The sequence below is a fragment of the Hemiscyllium ocellatum genome, chromosome 36 (genome assembly GCF_020745735.1).
Source record: "Hemiscyllium ocellatum isolate sHemOce1 chromosome 36, sHemOce1.pat.X.cur, whole genome shotgun sequence".
Taxonomy (NCBI): Eukaryota; Metazoa; Chordata; class Chondrichthyes; order Orectolobiformes; family Hemiscylliidae; genus Hemiscyllium; species Hemiscyllium ocellatum.
In genome coordinates this window covers 47,322,901-47,343,330 of record NC_083436.1, presented here as the reverse complement: position 1 = coordinate 47,343,330, position 20,430 = coordinate 47,322,901, and the positions used below count along the sequence as shown (strand labels likewise).

Genomic DNA, 20,430 nt, shown 5'->3' with positions numbered 1-20,430 from the left:
TAAGATATTTATAAAATCCCTTTGGATTCTCCTCAATCTTATTTTCCAAAGCTATCTCATGTCCCCTTTTTGCCCTCCTTATTTCCCTCTTAAGTATACTCCTATTGCCTTTATACTCTAAGGATTCCCTCGATCTCTGCTGTCTGTACCTGGCATATGCTTCCTCCTTTTTCTTGACCAAAACCTCAATTTCTTTAGACATCCAGCATTCCTTACACCTACCAGCCTTTCCTTTCACCCTAACAGGAACATACTGTCTCTGGACTCTTATCTCATTTTTGAACGCTTCCCATTTTCCAGCCATCCCTTTACCTGCTAACATCTGCCCCCAATCAACTTTTGAATGTTCTTGCATAATACTGTCAAAATGGGCCTCCCTCCAATGTAGAACTTCAACTTTTAGATCTGGTCTATCCTTTTCCATCACTATTTTAAAGCTAATTGAATTCAGAAAGAAATGCCTGAACCGTTCTTGTCCTCCACCACCCTCCTCTGCCTGGCTGAGCTTGTCCTCACCCTGAACAACTTCTCTTTTAATTTCTCCCACGTTCTTCAGGTCAGGGGATGGCCGTGGGTACCTGCATTGGCCCTAGTTATTTCTTTGTGGGGTACATGGAACATTCGTTGTTCCAGTCCTATTTTGGCCCCTACCCATTACTCCCTCTCTGATATATCATTCATATCTTTGGTGCTACTTCCCCCTCTTGCACAGAATTGGAAAGGTTTATTAATTTTGCTTACATTTCCATCCTGTCCTCACCTTCACCTGTTCCATCTCTGACTCCTCCCCTCCCTTCCTTGACATCTCAGTTCCCTTTTCTGGGGATAGGCTAGCCACCAATATCCACTACAAACCCACTGACTTCTGCAGTTAGCTTGACTATGCATCCTCACACCCTGCTTCCTATAAAGACTCCATTCCATTCTCTCAGGTCCTCCTCTGTTGCATTGATTCAACCAGTTTCACCACAGAACACACCAGACGGCCTCCTTTAGAGATGGCAATTTCCCTTCTCACGTGGTTGAAGATCCCCTCCAACGCATCTCGTCCACATCCCGCACCTCCGCCCTCAAACCCCACCCCTCCAACCGTAACAAAGACAGAGCTCCCCGGTCCTCACTTTCCACCTTACCACCCTTCGCATTAACCATATCATCCGTTGACATTTCCACCGCCTCCAAACGGACCCCACCACCAGGGATATATTTCCCTCCTCACCCCTTTCCGCAAGACCATTCCCTCCGTGACTACCGGGTCAGGTCCACGCCCCCCAACAAACCACCCTCCCATACTGGCACCCTCCCCTGCCACCATCCAAGGCCGCAAAGGAGCCTTCCACATCCATCAGAGTTTCACCCGCACATCCACCAATGTTATTTATTATATCCGTTGCTCCCGATACTGTCTCCTCTACATTGGAGAGACTGGACGTCTCCTAGCAGAGCGCGTTAGGGAACATCTCTGAGACACCTGCACCAATCAACCCCCCGCCCTTTGGCCCAAAATTTCAACTACCCCTCCGACTCTGCCGAGGATATGCAGGTCCTGGGCCTACCCCACCGCCGCTCCCTCACCAGCCGACGCCTGGAGGAAGAATACCTCATCTTCCGCCTCAGAACACTTCAACCCAGGGCATCAATGTGGACTTCATCAGCTTCCTCATTTCCCCTACCCCTGCCTTACCTCCGTTCCAACCTTCCAGCTCAGCACTGTCTTCATGACTTATCCTATCTGCCAATCTCCCTTCCCACCTATTCACTCCACCCTCCTTTCTGACCTATCTCCTCCATCCCCACCCCCATTCACCTATTGTACTCTTTGCTACCTTCTCCTCAGCCCCCACCCATTTATCTCTCCACCCTGGAGGCACCCTGCCTCTATTCCTGATGAAGGGCTTTTGCCTGAAATGTTGATTTTCCTGCTCCTCAGATGCTGCCTGACCTACTGTGCTTTTCCAGCTATCATTGACTCCTTACTACCGCTCTGCACCTTATCTTCTGCATAAAAAAAACCTTTTTCCTAGTTACCATCAGTTTTGAGGAAGGGTCACTGGACCTGAAACATTAGAACATAGAACAATACAACGTAGAACAGGCCCTTCGGCCCTCGATGTTGTGCTAACCTGTGAACTATTCTTAGTTCGTCCCATACACTAACCTAAAATCATCCATGTGCTTATCTAAGGATTGTTTAAATCTCCCTAATGTGGCTGAGTTGACTACATTAGCAGGTAGAACATTCCACGCGCTTACCACTCTCTGCATAAAGAACCTGCCTCTGACATCTGTCTTAAAGCTATCACCCCTCAATTTGTAGTTATGACTCCTCGTCCTGATGACATCATCCTAGGAAAAAGACTTCCACTGTCCACCCTATCTAATCCTTTGATCATCTTGTATGTCTCTATCAAATCTCCTCTTCGCCTTCTTTCCAATGAGAACAGGTTCAAGTCTCTCAGCCTTTCCGCATAAGACCTTCCCTCCAGACCAGGCAACATCCTGGTAAATCTCCTCTGCACCTTTTCCAATGCTTCCACATCTTTCCCGGAATATGGGGCCCAGAACTGTACACAATATTGCAAGTGCGGCGGCACCAGCGTTTTGTATAGTTGCAGCGTGATATTGCGGCTCCAGAACTCAATCCCTGTACGAATGAAACCTAACACACCATATGCCTTCTTAACACCACTATCCACCTGGGTGGCAGCTTTCAGGGATCTATGTACATGGACTCCAATATCCCTCTGCACATCCACATGACCAAGAATCTTTCCATTGACCCAGTACTCTGCCTTCCTGTTATTCTTCCCAAAGTGCATCACCTCACATTTAGCTGCATTGAACTCCATTTGCCCAATTCTGCAGTTTATCCAAGTCCCCCTGCAACCTGTAACATTCTTCCAAACTGTTCACTATTCCACCGACTTTAGTGTCGTCTGCATATTTACTAATCCATTCACCTATAAAAATGACAAACAGCAGTGGTCCCAAAACAGATGCTTGTGACACACCACTAGTAACCAGACTCCAGGCTGAATATTTTCCATCAACCACCACTCGCTGCCTTCTTTCAGAAAGCCAGTTTCCAATCCAAACTGTTAAATCAGCAACAATTCCATGCCACTGCATTTTCTCCAACATCCTAACTCTGATTTCTGTCCACATGCTAGGAGAAAGTGAGAACTGCAGATGCTGGAGAGTCCGAGTCAAAACATTCCTGATGAGGGGCTTATGCTCAAAATGTCAACTCTCCTACTCCTCGAATGCTGCCAGACTTAGACTTAGACTTACAGTGTGGAACATTGACCTGCTGAACTTTCCTCGCAATTTCTGTTTTTGTTTCTGATTTCCAGCATCCACAGTTCTTTTGGTTTTTAATGAGTTTTTTTTTGCTTCACTTCACCCATATTATTTCTGGATCACATGGGCACTTGCAAACTAATGATGATATCACCAGGAAATAAATTTCCCCCTCTCAGAATACTCAACAATTTCACTTTGGTCTGAAAGGGCAGTTGGTGCAAGAAAAAATTACGGGCTTTTCTTAAAGTACAGGTATTATCACCAGTGATTAAGAGGGTGGTGGAGGTAGACTAGATTAGATTAGATTCCCTACAGTGTGGAAATAGGTCATTTGGCCCAAAGAATCCACATCGACCCTCCGAAGAGTAACCCGCCCAGACCCATTCCCCTCTGACTAACACTATGGGCAATTTAGCATGGCCAAGTTACCTGACCCACACATCTTTGGATTAGAACATAGAACAATACAGCACAGAACAGGCCCTTCAGCCCACGATGTTGTGCCAACCATTGATCCTCATGTAAAGTAAACCTAATGTATGAACCCTTAAATTTCTGTGACCATATGCATGTCCAGCAGTCTCTTAAATATCCCCAATGACCTTGCTTCCACAACTGCTGGTAACGCATTCCATGCTCTCACAACTCTCTGCGTAAAGAACCCGCCTCTGACATCCCCTCTATACTTTCCACCAAACAGCTTAAAACTTTGACCCCTCATGTTAACAATTTCTGCCCTGGGAAAAAGTCTCTGGCTATCAACTCTATCTATGCCTCTCATTATCTTGTGCACCTCAATTAGGTCCCCTCACTTCTTTTTCCAATGAAAAATGTCGGGGCTCAGTCAACCTCTCTTCATAAGATAAACCCTCCATTCCAGGCAGCATCCTGGTAAACCTCCTCTGAACCATCTCCAAAGCATCCACATCTTTCCTGTAATAGGGCGACCAGAACTGGACACAGTATTCCAAGTGCGGTCTAACCAAATAAATTTCCCTGTATCCCATTCCTCCTGACCTTCTGAATGAGCCTACCATGGGGAACCTTATCAAATGCTTTGCTGAAGTCCACATACACCACATCCACTGCTAGACCTTCATCAACTTGTCTAGTAACATCCTCAAAGAACTCAATAAGATTTGTGAGGCATGACCTGCCCCTCTCAAAGCCGTGCTGACTGCCTTTAATTAAGCCATGCTCTTCCAGATGGTCATAAATCCTATCCCTCCGAATCCTTTCTAACACCTTGCAAACGACAGACGTGAGACTGACTTGTCTGTAATTGCTGGGGATTTCCCTATTTCCTTTCTTGAAGAGAGGAATTACATTTGCTTCCCCCCTGTCCTCAGGTACGACTCTGGTGGAGAGCGAGGATGCAAAGATCTTCGCAAGCGGTGAAGCAATCACATTTCTCGCTTCCCAAAACAGCTGAGGATAAATCTGGTCTGGCCCTGGCGACTTGTCAATTGTGGGAGGAAACTGGAGCACCCAGAGGAAACCCACACAGACACGGGGAGAATGCACAAACCTTCAAAAGAAAATTGGGTAATAACCAGAAGAGAAGAAATGGCAGCACTGCAAGGAAAATATGGGACTACATTGCAGTTAGAGAGAGTCAATACAGACACAATGGACCAAATACTTATCTCTGGCCTATAACCATTCTATAATTTTTAAGCTGCTCCTATCTATAGAAAGCAACAAAGTATTTCAATTCCTTTAAGATTTTCTTGTTGAGTTAATGCTAACAGATTATAAAGTTACTTCCTCACACAGAAAATATTTTATTGTCTAAAATGAATTTTGAAAAGAGGCACACTGTAATAGAGAATTGCAGGAATAGCTCTGTATTGTTTCCTTGCATTCATAATTTGTTTTGATGTTTAGGGCCAGGTGCAAAGTGGATTACGGTCTGGAATCCGTATTGCACAGGGAACATATTTCCGAGTTACTCTGCTGAAAGCAATTCCTGTACAAGTGGATGGAGAACCTTGGATTCAGTCACCAGGGCATATTATTATATCTGCTGCTGGGCCAAAGGTATGAGAATGAAAGATATGGTTTATTTGGAGAAACCAGTGTTGTATAATGTGCTACATTTTAAATTAATGACAAAACGTCGATAAATGGAAATATGGCCCACCTTGAAAAGAATAGGAGGGAAATTTTACGTAAATGTTGTCTTAACTGATGGTTTATTGCTTCCAAGGATGAATTTTAAAAGTCTGTAGATTGTAACATGGATGAAATGTTTACTAAAGACTTGGCTGTTGAAATTGTGAACATGTCATTGCTCTATTCAAAATTGCTCACATTTAATCTTTTACATTGTTTTATAAAATTTATTACTAAAGGACAGGATGAAATAGTGACTGGTGTCGTGGAGCAGATTAAAGCTGGAGGGGGAAGACTGGGCGAGAGGGGCTTGGAGAAGACTTGACGAGGGGGCATGGGGAAGACTGGGCGAGAGGAAGATACTCTGGAACTCACTGCCTGTGAGGGTGATAAAGGCAAAAATCCTGACAGTATTTGAGAAGTGTTTGGCTTTGCACGTGGGATGCAAAGGCATACAAGACTATGGCACAAGTGAGGATTGCAGATGCTGGAAATCAGAGTCTCGATTAGAGTGTGCTGGAAAAGCACAGCAGGTCAGGCAGCATCTGAGGAGCAGGAAAATCGACTTTTCGGGCAGAGCCCTTCAGGACGGGCTGATTTAGGGCTTTTGCCCAAAATGTCGATTTTCCTGTTCCTCAGATGCTGCCTGACCTGTGCTTTTCCAACACCACTTTAATCTATACAAGACTATGGGCCAAGTGCTAGAAAATGGGGTTAGACTAGTTAGGTGGTTAATTTTGACCAGTGAAAAAGACAATTCTCTGCACTGTAGATCTCTATGACTCTAGAGGATGAGGGCAAGATGGGATCTGAGAGAGTTATCATTTAGGGGTGATGATGGTGCAGTTGTAATGTCACTGGAGTAGTAATACAGTGGCCCTCAAATATGATCTGGAGACATGGGTTCAAGTCCCACTAATGAATCCCAGAGAATTTCAATCAATTAATAGGTACATTTGGATTGAAAAAGCCATCCTTATTAAAGATGACCTTTTGTGTACTGGATTGTTGTAAAATCCCACCCAGTTTACTGTTGCATATGCTTAGCAATTACCTGCTGACATTCATTTCGGGTTCTGCCAAAATCACTCGACTATTGACTTCACTACCTCGTGGATCAAACATGGACAAAAGAGGTAAATCCAGAGGTGAGGTGAGTAACAGCCCTTGGGACATTAAGGCTACATTTGACCGAGTGTGGCAAAACTGGAATCGATAGGAATTGAGAATAACTCTCTGCTGATTGGAGTTATATTCAGCACATAGGAAGATAGTAATGGCTGTTGGAGGTCAGTCATCTCAGCTTCAGGACATCTGTGCAGGAGTTCCTCACGGTAGTATCTAGACCCAACCATCTTCAGCTACTTCATCAATGACCTTCCCTCCATCATCAGGCTAGAAGTGGGGATGTTTGTCAATGATTGCACAATATTCAGCACCATTCGCAATTCCCCCGATACTAAAGCAGTCCATCTCCAAGTGCAACAAGATTTGGATAATATCCATGTTTGGTCTGAGAAGTGGCAGGTGACATTTTCACCACCCACTTGCCAGGCAGTGATATGTGACAATCTAACCATTATCTTCAACATTCAACAGTATTACTATCTCTAAATCACCCCCCATATCAATACCCTGGGAGTTACTATTGACAAGAAACTGACTCGGGCTGAAAAATGTGTTGCTGGAAAAGCGCAGCACGTCCGGCAGCATCCAAGGAGCAGGGGAATCGACGTTTTGGGCATAAGCCCTTCTTCAGGAATGAGGAAGGTGTGCCAAACAGGCACGTAAGAGGTAGAGAGGAGGGACTTTGGGGGAGGGGCATTGGGAATAGGTGGAAGGAGGTTAAGGTGAGGGTGATAGGCCAGAGAGGGGATGGGGGCGGAGAGGTCGGGAAGAAGATTGCAGGTCAAGAAGGCGGTGCTGAATCCGGGAGTTGGGACTGAGATAAGATGGGGGGAGGGGAAGTGAGGAAGCTGGAGAAATCGACATTCATCCCGTGTGGTTGGAAGGTTCCTAGGTGGAAGATGAGGCACTCTTCCTCCAGGCATCGTTGCCAGGGTCTGGCGATGGAGGAGGCCAAGGACCTGCATGTCCTTGGTGGAGTGGGAGGGGGAGTTAAAGTGTTCAGCCACATGGCGGTTGGGTTGGTTGGTGTGGGTGTCCCAGAGGTGTTCCCTAAAACGTTCCGCAAGTAGGCGGCCTGTCTCCCCAATGTAGAGGAGACCACATCGGGTGCAGCGGATGCAGTAAATAATGTGTGTGGAGGTGCAGGTGAATTTGCGATGGATATGGAAGGATCCATTGGGGCCTTGGAGGGAGGTGTGGGGGCAAGTTTTTCATTCTTGCAGTTTTTTTTTAGATTAGATTACTTACAGCATGGAAACAGACTCTTCGGCCCAACAAGTCCACGCTGACCCGCCGAAGCGCAACCCACCCAGACCCATTCCCCTACATTTACCCCTGCCCCTAACACTACGGGCAATTTAGCATGGCCAATTCACCTAACCTGCACATTTTGGGGACTGTGGGACGAAACCAGAGCACCCGGAGGAAACCCACGCAGACACAGGGAGAATGTGCAAACTCAACACAGTTAATCGCCTGAGGTGGGAATTGAACCCAGGTCTCTGGCGCTGTGAGGCAGCAGTACTAACCACTGCCACCATGCCGCCAGTTGCAGGGGAAGGTGCCGGGAGTGGAGATTGGGTTGGTGGGGGGGTGTGAACCTGACAAGGAAGTCACTGAGGGAGTCGTCTCTCCGGAATACTGATAGGGGAGGGGAGGGAAACATATCCCTGGTGGTGGGGTCTGTTTGGAGGTGGCGGAAATGACGGAGGATGATACGGTGTATCCGGAGATTGGTGGGGTGGTAGGTGAGGACCAATGGGGTTCTGTCCTGGTGGCGATTGGAGGGGTGGGGCTCAAGGGCAGAGGTGCGGGAAGTGGAGGAGATGCGGTGGAGAGCATCGTCGACCACGTTGGAGGGGATACATCGTATCATCCTCCGTCATTTCACCTCCAAACAGACCCCACCACCAGGGATATGTTTTCCTCCCTCCCCTATCAACATTCCAGAGAGACCACTCCCTCCATAACTCCCTCGTCAGGTCCACACCTCCCACCAACCTAACCTCCACTCCCGGCACCTTCCCCTGCAACCGCAAGAAGTGCAAAACTTGCGCCATAGACTCCCACAGCTACCTGGATTACACCTCCTCCCACCCTGCCCCCTGTAAAAACGCCATCCCATATTCCCAATTCCTTCGCCTCCGCCGCATCTGCTCCTAGGAAGACGAATTCCACTACCAAACAACCCAGATGGCTCCTGCTTCAAAGACCGCAATTTCCCCTTCCACGTGGTCGATGATGCTCTCCACCGCATCTCCTCCACTTCCCACACCTCCATCCTTGAACCCTGCCCCTCTGACCGCCACCAAGACAGAACCCCCCTGGCCCTCACCTTCCACCCCACCAACCTCCAGATACATCGTATCATCCTCCGTCATTTCCGCCACCTCCAAACAGACCCCACCACCAGGGATATATTTCCCTCCCCTCCCCTATCAGTGTTCCGTAGAAACCACTCCCTCCGCGACTCCCTCGTCAGGTCCACACCCCCCACCAACCCAACATCCACTCCCGGCACTCTACCCTGCAACCGCAAGAAGTGCAAAACTTGCACCCACACCTCCCCCCTCACCTCCCTCTAAGGCCCCAATGGATCCTTCCATATCCATCGCAAATTCACCTGCACCTCCACACACATCATTTACTGTATCCGCTGCACCCGATGTGGTCTCCTCTACATTGGGGAGACAGGCCACCTACTTGTGGAATGTTTCAGGGAACACCTCTGGGACACCCACACCAACCAACCCAACCGCCCCATGGCTGAACACTTTAACTCCCCCTCCCTGACATGCAGGTCCTTGGACTCCTCCATCGCCAGACCCTGGCCACATTACGCCTGGAGGAAGAGCGCCTCATCTTCCACCTAGGAACCCTCCAACCACAAGGGATGAATGTAGATTTCTCCAGTTTCCTCATTTCCCCTCCCTCCCACCTAACTCAGTCACAACCCCCGGATTCAGCACCGCCTTCTTGACCTGCAATCTTCTTCCCGACCTCTCCGCCCCCACCCCCCTCCGCCTATCACACTCACCCTCACCTCCTTCCACCTGTCGTATTCCCAGTGCCCATCCCCCAATTCCCTCCCACCTACCTTCTATCTCAGCCCGCTTGGCACACCAGCCTCATTCTTGAAGAAGGGCTTATGCCCGAAACATCAATTCTCCTGCTTCTTGGATACTGCCTGGCCTGCTACACTTTTTAACTCCAGGTGTGGCCTCACCATCACCCTGTACAGCTGCAACATAACCTCCCTGCTTTTAAACTCGATCCTTTCAGCAATGATGGACAAAATTCCATTTGCCTTTTTAATTATCTGTTGCACCTGCAGACCAACCTTCCATGATTCAGGCACAAGGGCACCTCGAACCTGCTGCACAACAGAATGCTGCAATTTCTTACCGTTCAAGTAATCCTCCTTTTTACTGTTATTCTTACCAAAATGGATGACTTCATATCTGCCAGACTGTTGCCCACTCATTTAAACTATCTATGCCCCTTTGCAAAGTTTCACAATCCTCTGCACACTTGGCTCTATCGCTCATCTTAGTCTCCTAAGCCTATCCATCTTCAGGTATTTTCCTAAAGACCTTCCCTCCATTGTCAATGACTTTTTAAAAATGTATTTGTGGGACTGAGTCATCACTGACTGGCCAGCATTGATAGCCCATCCCTATTTGCCTTTGAGAAGTTGGTAGTGCGCTGTCTATTTGAATCACTGCAGTCCACATGCTGTGGCTTGACCCACAGTGCCGATAGGGAGGGAATTCCAGGATTTTGACCCAACAATTGTGAAGGAATGGCGGGATATTTCCAGGGTGATGAGTGGCTTAGAGGAAAACTTGCAGGTGGTGATGTTCCCAATTTGTGGGCGGCACGGTGGCACAGTGGTTAGCACTGCTGCCTCACATCGCCTGAGACCCGGGTTCAATTCCCGACTCAGGCGACTGACTGTGTGGAGTTTGCACGTTCTCTCCGTGTCTGCGTGGGTTTCCTCCGGGTGCTCCAGTTTCCTCCCACAGTCCAAAGATGTGCGGGTCAGATGAATTGGCCAAGCTAAATTGCCCGTAGTGTTAGGTAAGGGGTAAATGTAGGGGTATGGGTGGGTTGCGCTTCGGCGGGTCGGTGTGGACTTGTTGGGCCGAAGGGCCTGTTTCCACACTGTAAATAATCTAATCTAATCTACCTGCTGCCCTTGACTACCTGACTTTCCCTCCATCATATGATCTGATGTAGGGATGTTCACTAATCATTGCACAATGTTTTACATTATTCACAACTCTTCAGATATTGAAGTATTTCAGCAAAATCTGGATCATATCCAAACTTGGGTTGACAAGTGGCAAGTGTTACCGTCTCAGCTGATTTTGTTTTATTTACTCATGGGATGTGGGCAGGGCTAGTTGGGCCATTCCTAGTTTCCCTTGACAAGGTGGTGATGAGCTGCTTTCTTGAACTGCTGTAGCCTATTTGGTAGAGGTCAATCCACGTTGTTATTAGGAAGGGAATTCCAGGATTTTCACTCAGTGATTGAAGGAACAACGATAGATTTCCAAGTCAGGATGGTGAGTGGCTTGGAGGGGAACTTGTAGGTGTTGTTTTCATGTATCTGTTGCCCTTATCATCGGATAAGTTAGATCCCACAATGAAATAGGGCTTGATATGTGATCTTGTTTTTTTTATTTTGCTTTTATTAATTTGGTACTGAAAATGCTGCAGATTTGGTTTTAGCAATAAAATATTAGTCTACTATGCACAAGAAATGAAAATCAAAATATCTACATTTAATCAACATTTTTAAAACATCAAAACACTTGGTAAATTACAATCCCATTAGTCGCAGCAGCTCTAATTTTACTGTACTTAAACACCAGGAAAATAATTCTCTTTTCTGGCACACATAGGGTTTGATTTAGCTGTGGTTTCAATTCCCCAGTCTTGAGAATCTGATAGCCTCTTCTTGAATCTTCATACAGTCAAACTTGAACTTCCTTAGCTTCAACTAACTCCTTCACAGTTTTCATGAAACATATCTGCAACCTTCAAACTAAACTCCTTACAACAAGATATCTTATTTAAACAATTTCAAACTATGTTCTTTCTTTCTGCTTGGTACATCCAATATCATCTAAGAACCTTGCAGAACCCTTTGCTTTTCAAGGCTGTGTGTGTTTCCTTTAATCAAATAAAAATCAATCACTGAGCTTTCAAACTAGAGCCTAATACATTTTACTTTCCTTGCTTGTAAAGTTCTCCCAATGTAAACAAAGATCCATTACTGGATGTAGGTTTGCTCGCTGGGCTGGAAGGTTCCTTTTCAGACGTTTCATCACCATATTAGGTAACATCTTCAGTGAGCCTCCAGACGAAGCATTGCTGGTGTTCCTTGCTTTCTATTTGTATGTTTGGGTTTCTTTGGGTTGGTGATATCATTTCCTGTGGCGATGTCATTTCCTGTTCTTTTTCTCAGGGGGTGGTAAATGGGGTCCAAGTCAATGTGTTTGTTGATAGAGTTCCAGTTGGAATGCCATGCTTCTAGGAATTCTTCTGCATGTCTCTGGCTTATCCTAGGATGGATGTGTTGTCCCAGTTGAAGTGATATCCTTCCTTATCTGTATGTAAGGTTACTAGTGAGAGAGAGTCATGTTGTTTTGTGGCTAGTTGATGTTCATGTATCCTGGTGGCTAGTTTTCTGCCTGTTTGTCCAATGTAGTGTTTGTTACAGTTCCTGCAAGGTATTTTGTAAATTATATTAGTTTTGCTTGTTGTCTGTATAGGGTCTTTCAAGTTCGTTAGCTGCTCTTTTAGTGTATTGGTGGGTTTGTGGGCTACTATGATGCCAAGGCATCTGAGTAATCTGGCAGTCATTCCCGAGATGTCTTTGATGTAGGAGAGAGTGACTAGGGGTTTTGGACGTGATTTGTTGCTGAGAAATTGGCAGACTATGTTCATTGGGTACCCATTCTTTTTGAATAGCCGGTATAGGTGATTTTCCTCTGCTCTGCGTAGTTCCTTTGTGCTGCAGTGTGTGTTGGTTCGTTGAAATAATGTTCTGATGCAGCTTCGTTTGTGGGTGTTGGGGTGATTGCTTCTGTAGTTCAGTATTTGGTCCGTGTGTTGTTTTCCTGTGGACGCTGGTTTGAAGTTCCCCTTTGGTTGTTCGTTCCACTGTGACATCTAGGAATGGCAGTTTGTTATTGTTTTCCTCCTCTTTAGTGAATTTTATGCCAGTAAGGGTATTATTGATGGTCTTGACGGTTTCCTCTAATTTATTTCATTTAGTGATGATAAAGGTGTCATCCACGTAACGGACCCAAAGTATGGGTTGGATGGTTGGCAGAGCTGTGTGTTTGAGTCTCTGCATTACTGTCTCTGCTAAGAACCCTGATATCGGAGATCCCATGGGTGTTCTGTTGGCTTGTCTGTTGGCGTAAAATTCACTAAAGAAGAGGAAAACAAACAAACTGTCATTCCTAGATGTCACAGTCGAGGGTTCAGAAAAGATTTACAAGGGTATTACTGTTTTAGGAGGGTTTGAGGTATATGGAGGCTGGGACTGTTTTCCCTCGAGCGTCTGAGGCTGTTGAGTGACCATATAGAGGTTTATAAAATCATGAGGGCATGGATAGGGTGAATATTCAAGATCTTTTTTCCTGGGTTGGGAAGACTAACACTCGTGAGTATAGATTTAAGGTGGAAGGAGAAAGATTGAACAGTGACCCGAAGGGCAACCTTTTCACACAGAGGGTGGTGCATGTATGGAATGAGCTGCCGGAGGAAGTGGTTAAAGCTGGTACAGTTGCAACATTTAAAAGGCATTTGGGTGGGTATATGAATAGAATTTAGAAGAATATGGGCCAAATGCTGGCAAATGGGATGAGATTAATTTAGGATATCTGGTTGGCATGGACCAGTAGGACAGAAGAGTTTTTTTCCATGATGTATAACTTTATGATTATAAATAACAGGCAATGACTATTTCCAACACAGTTTTCAATCCATTATCCCTTGACATTCAACAGCATCATCATTGCTCAACCCCCACCAATATAGTCTTGTTGAACCATGAGCAGAAGCTAATTACCATACTCCCTGAGGTGATACCAGTGAATTGATCTCTCTGTATAGGGTGCAAAATATTAGGACAGTGCTAAATTTCACATTTGTTGAATGAAAAAGAAATTGTTTCAGTTCTATTTTCTACCTATTCTGAGCTCCTGTAATTTTATTTTCAGGTTCATATGTTGAAAAAATGTAAACAAAAACAGAAGAAGCAAACTGGGAGCTTCAAGGATGCAAGAGCAGAGAGTCTGGTCAGCTCAGAAATGGGCAACTGAGGAGTGATAACAGCAATTTAGAAAGGACTTGCAATGTGACCGTGAAGATCAAGAGATTGTTGCTGAATCGTTTTAAGTTTGCAATTAAATTCTTTTTGACATTTATTTGCACATTTTTGTGAGAGACAGTATAGCAGTTCTGATATTGCACTGTTAGTGGGTTCAGGCATGTGCCAAAATAACAGTTAAATAATTTAACCAAAACATTCCTTTGTGTTCAGTAGGATGAACTGTAGAATTGCTACCAAAATAAGGGCCAATAAACAGAAACGTACTTTTATTTATGTGCAGAAAATGCCTTATTGTTCCCACTTCAAGAGGCTGCTATGGACTGAAGTTGGTCTGAGTGCTGGTTTTCACTTCAGTTTTGAGCTTTCCTGACCTATTCCACCTAATGTCATTCAGCTAAACATATAAGAATCATAATGAACAGAAGTTGTAACAGGAGCTAGGACTAGGGACCATTTGTATTCCAAGCTGTTAGTGCTAATCTTTTATTTTGAAACATTACCCGAATTGGATTAGAGTGTCATCTAATTCAGATCCAGATATAATTCCCTGAAAAAAGTTTAGATTCCTACAAATATTCTCAACTGACATCTTTAAGTAAAAAGACATTTCAAGTTGTTCACTTTTGATCTTTTTAGTACACAGCAGATATTTTGAACTTGTTAACACAGATTAGTATGGTTACAGGTTACTTTGCAATAAATATTTTGAGACAGAAAACTGTTTTATGCAAAAACATTCCGGGAAATATTGGATTTATACATGGAAGCAATGACATATTGGTTCACTATCTATTAGGAGCATATTATTGTAATTGGAAATTAAAGTCCTCTTTCAAGAAAATAGATTTAATATACGTTAATCCACTGATTCTATAAAATATGAATAATCAGTAATTGGTGAATTAACCTGGCAGTATACTCAGATGTGTGCAGCCAACTTGCTTCCATTTGCATGAGAATTTCAGATCCAATTTGATGGAACCACAGTTTTTCTCTAAAGTTGCAATTAAACACACACATCAAATTGTTCCCTAACCAGCTGTGTTCAAAATATTTTGAATCTTATCTGAGGAATTTTTATCATTCTTTACAGCCTGTACCTCCCTTCACCTATAACAGGTATTAGTGAAATGTGTCTTACAGTTCATTAGTTTTTAATTACAATGCCATTGTGTAGTAGTTAGTAGTAATATTTTACCTCAGGAACTAAGTTGGACTATATTAATTTTCTCATTAATTGTTAAGCATAGCTTTATGAAAGCCATACAGGTTTATATAAGCTGAATGAAATAAGCCATTTAAATCTATTTCCTGATTGAAGATTTTGTTCGTCTCATGTTTACTAAAGTGGAAACTTTGCTGGGTATACCTGTCCTAAAGAAGATCGCACTAATTCTGAATGAGCAGCAGGTTATTATAACCTTTAATTATATTTTTGTCCAACTAAACCCAGTGTAAATATACCAAAAGGTGACTATTGCTGATTATAATATCATGTCTAAAATATTAATATATCTTGATTCATCTTATAAATTGCATTGAATACATGTATGGGGTTAGCAGCATCAAAACTAGTGTTTTCAAAAAGCTAATGTGAATAATTTGGTTCTTCGAAAACTGGAAGCCAATGAAGAGAAACAGTTAACTGATGTAACATCACAGGCTTTAAATTTCAATTTGTATTAAATGCTTGCCACCAGATTGAGACTGAAATCTGTTTCAGAAGATGTCAGCACGAATATATTGTAATAAATATCAACACAAGCACAATTGGCATTTTTAAACCTTTTAGGGAGAAATGTAGGGACTAGTAAACAATCATCCTGAAAATGTACATTTTAATAGTACAATCCTGCTTCATTAAGTTCACGCCAGACAGAACTAAAATAACATACTGCATATTACAACACTTTCAACTTAATTTCCAGATTCCTTATTCACCTTAATGTAAGTTTCTCTAGCTATAGGACAGAATATGATTCAACATAAATTTCCAGTTACATTGGATTCATTATGAACTATGGTTTAATTCTACAGCTTGCACATTTGAAATCTTCATTTTCCACTAAAGATGATTCTACTTGTTCTATGAACTACAATGTTTGTAGCTAAATTAATGAAAATTAAGTTCTTTGATAGGTGTGACTGGAGTGATTAATCCTAATTAGCAGTTCGTAGTAAATTCACTGTTTTAAACACTTTACAATTTTCCACGAGAGAAATATTACAAGAAATTGACTCTTTTCATATGATGAAATCCAGGGTTAGCAGTTCTTTTGAACTGCAATGCTTCCATTTATGAGAAATTATAGCCATTGGAAAACATGAATTTTTTTTGTTCCAAAGTGTTTACGTTTTAAAATTCTACAGTTATATTTTGATAATGTTCCTGCATTTTGAAAAATATTGGTTAAATATTTGTACTTTTTGACAGAAGCAATTTTATTTTATGTTATTTAATGCTTTGTGAATTAACGTATGATAATATTTTCATTTTCCTAGGAATAATACTTGTATACCAACTTTTTGTAGAAGTACTTTATCTAGAGACACAAAGATATTGGTTTGGTAGTTTATAGTACAACACTTCATGAATCCAACACATTTTTGTAACCACACACTCACCAACTCTGTTTGATTTTGGAGATTGAGTATTTACATACCACCTCAGTCTTTCAGGATTTACACATTTTTCTGATAAAAGAGGAAAAAGACGTTTTTTAACTGGTCAATAATAGAGGCAACTAACACTTTGAGTTTAAACTAAAAAGCATGGGAATGGGCCTATTTTTCAATATATCAAAGCTTGTAATTACTCTAACTAGCAGCCTAACTGACAACTCTTACTTTGTTGTTGCTAATTTCCAGGATTGATCTAAACTTAGCCTTTTGTTTCTGACTTCCCTTAAAACATCTGGGTATCAACTGCCAACTTGACTCACTGATCAATTAAAAAGCCTGAAATTGAGAGAGGTAGTAAATCTTCCCTTATCATCCACATATTTTTCCAAAATTTAATATGACACCTCTACATCATTTTTATTTTAGAAAAATGACACCCCTTCTCTGTAGCTGGATGTAACTTTATTTTTGTAAGATGGTTACATCACAACAAAGTTGTGTTTATTATGTTCAAGCATTAAACAGTAAATGTAAAACTATACTTCTATTTTATAGCTCATACCAGATGATGTTTAAAATTAAGAATGTTTCCATTGTATCCCTGTAATTTTAATGTGATGTCATATTTTGCATAGAAGCTGTCATAACCTACTCATTTGTCAGATTCTATAGGATTATTAAGAGGTCATTGAAAAGTTAATCTCTAATCAAAGTGCCATTGTTTTCCATACACCAATAATTCTGGAGTCAGCTAATGAAATAATTTGAACAAACTGCAGACACCTGTCAGATCGCTAGCAAATTCCTTTTGCTTTCTTAAAACTCCTGAGATCCAGTTTAACTTGTTCAGTTGTTCAAACTTTTTGAGTTTGTATGTTCTAAATGCCTGTTAAGAGTGTGAGATATGCACATATTTACTTACTGTTTACTGGTGATGATTTTATCTTTGGCTTATGTAATGATAGCTTCATATAATGTTAGTTTTCAAAATTGTTTTGTAGACCAAAACCATTGGGAATGTTTCTTGTACATAATATGTTGTGTTCAATGTGGTTAATATACTGTGCAAGTATTGACCTCATCAGATTCTCCTTATTCTACAATTAATTTCTGAGCTGGAGTGCTATGTTAATATACAGCAGTTGTGTATATTTTGATATTAGAATAAACGGGTTACTGTTGTGCTATTAAAAAAACATAATCAATTAATTTGAATGTATTTGTATTTGGTGAAAAAAACAATGGAAAGAACATTTTCATCTAAATAAAACTGGGAATTGTGAAATTATTTTATAAAACAAAATGTAGTGAATATGCAGCAATTAAAATAATAGAACTTATTAAAGACCATAATTTGTAAAATATAGCAGCGGAATTAGGTATCTGGCCCATCGAGTCTGCTCCACCATTTGACTATGGCTGTTCAGTTTCTCAACTCCATTCTTCTGCCTTCTCCCTGTAAACACTTGATTTGTTTATTAATCAAGAGCCTGTCTATCTCTGTCGTAAAGACATTCAATTACTTAGTCTTCTGAGGCAATGAATTACACAGATTCACTACCTTCTAGCTGAAGAAATTCCTCATCTCTGTGACTGTTGGAGGATAGTTGGATGAGCTGAGGCATTATTAATGGATCCTTATGCTGGGCTTTGGCCTAACACCAATATAGTGTCCTACCAATCAGAGCTATGGCCACTGCAAGTGTCCAAGCTCCAGGCCAAGGTATCTGGAACACTGGATGATTGTGAAGAAGGTGAAAGAAGGAATGCCAGTCAATCAGACCGCTTCATGAAGAGGACCCTCCTGGATTGCTGTGGTTTCAAGCAGCAAATGTTTTCTCTCTGCAAGGACTTTCCCAGTGTTTTTTTATATGTGTCATGTGAACATCTGAAGGCATTTGAGGAGAAAGGAAGTGAGGCTCCTCTCTCCGTGGTACCACTGTTTGTCCTCCCAGTGAAGAGTAGCCAGATTGTTACAATCCTTATGTACAGCCCCATGCCCCAGTAGATGTCCTGATCTTCCCCTGTACAGCCTGAAGGAGGTAGCACCAAATGCAGTGGACCCCTTTGGGATTTGCAGCAGTAAGCAGCGGGTCCAGGTGACCCTGAAGGAGAACTCCATTGGAAACTAGCCCGGCCCGTGGGGACCGACTGGACCTCCCAGTCATTCCCCATTTTTATTTTTGTTGTAAATATATTTATTAGCAATTTTTTAAAACTTTACAAATACAAAATTATTGAAAAATACCATCAGTAACAAATATCAGTATAACAAAATGAAAAAAAATACAACTGTCTACTAACTACGAACTTACCCTATAATACAAAACAAATCTTAACACAGTGCAAAACAACACCAATAAATAAGTAAATAGCTAATATGTCAAAAAAAAGCAAAAAAAAGACAATACAGGACAGCTATGCTCAGCACAAAGCTCCCAAACAAAGGAAGGGGAGCATTGTATACATACCCATGTTAACTCAGGAGACCTCTCTCTACGGCCCAGGGCTCGACAAATCTAATCATCCTGGTTAAACAAACGCCCTAGTTAAGATAACTGACAAATCTATATTCAAATAACTCCAGTAGGGCTGCCATGTTTTAAAAATGGTCTGTTGTGTGGTGCACCATCTTTGTAAAAAAAAGTCCAAGGGAACATGTTCCATAATTAATTTTTGCCATCCCAGCAAACTGGCAGGGGCAGGTTCTCAGCTACTCAGTTCATCAGAATATTCTTCCGTGCGCAGTATGCAAGAATATTAAATAGTTTCTTCCCATGCCCCTCTAAAGATGGTAAATTCAGTAGACCTAAGAGGAGAGATATCGGCTCTACTTTGACTTCAGTCCTCAGAAGGACATCATCCGTATACAGTGTAATCTTGTGTGCCCTTGATCCCACTTCCGGAGCGGTTATGTGGACGTTCTGACAAATGGCTTCTGCCAGTGGCTCTATCACCAACGTAAGCAACAATGGTGAGAGGGGGAAGCCTTGCCGGCTACCCCTAACAATCCTAAAATTCCCAGATTTCACCCCGTTGGTGATGACCATGGCCAGAGGGTGGCAATATAAAACCTCCAACCAACCCAAACTGTTGTAAGACATAAAAAAGATACGGCCATTCCATCCAGTCAAATGCTTTCTCTGCATCTAAGAAAATCACCAACCCCTGAATCGATCATTGCTGACAAACTTGGACCACATTCAGCAACTTTCTAATATTATTAGAGGACCTACGGCCCCTTATAAAGCCTAGCTGGTCCTCTTTAATAATATGGGGCAATATCTTTTCCAATCTCAGCGCCAGGATCTTGGACAGAATCTTGAAATCTGAATTTAATAGAGAGATGGGCCTGTATGAAGCACAATCCTCAGGAACCTTCCCCTTAAGAATTAAGGAAATATTAGCTTCTCTCCAAGATGGTGGAAGGCATTCCTGCATTTGGAGTGATTGTACATCTCCAACATTGGCCCTGACAGAATCCCTTTAAATTCTTTATCAAACTCACCCGGAAGACCATCAGGGCCAGGCGCTTTCCCATTCTGAAGTTGCCTAGCTGCTTCCTATATTTCCTGAACTGTCAAGGGGACATTAAGAAGAGAGGTCTTCTCCAAGGTTACCCCTGGGAGGTCCAGGTTCTTAAAAAAAGGCCTCCATTTTAGCCCTCCTGTCCTCACAATCTTCAGACCAATACAGTTCAGAGTAAAAACTCCAAAAAGCCTCATTAATCTTTTTAGCATTGTATGTCAGGACCCTGGCACTGTCTCTGATTGTAGTGATGGATTGGGGAGCATGCTTTTTCCTAGGCAGGTACACTAAGTACTGCCTTGGCCTATCCAAGGGTGAAGACATCTCCAAATATCCACCAGCCCCAAGTCCTTGCATAGGTCAGCCATCAGCTTGGCCTGCAA

General features: G+C 42.8%; 1 protein-coding gene across 1 annotated transcript in view; it reads left to right on the top strand.

Moving 5' to 3' along the window:
* LOC132833437 (diacylglycerol kinase theta) overlaps positions 1-17,760 on the top strand; it is a 193,401-nt gene extending 175,641 nt beyond the window's left edge. Inside the window, exons 22-23 of the mRNA XM_060851717.1 lie at positions 5,191-5,343; positions 13,785-17,760. Coding sequence (XP_060707700.1) covers positions 5,191-5,343; positions 13,785-13,886 — 255 coding nt within the window. The 3' untranslated portion in view covers positions 13,887-17,760. The remainder of the gene's footprint in view (positions 1-5,190; positions 5,344-13,784) is intronic.
* The last annotated feature ends 2,670 nt before the right edge of the window (positions 17,761-20,430 follow it).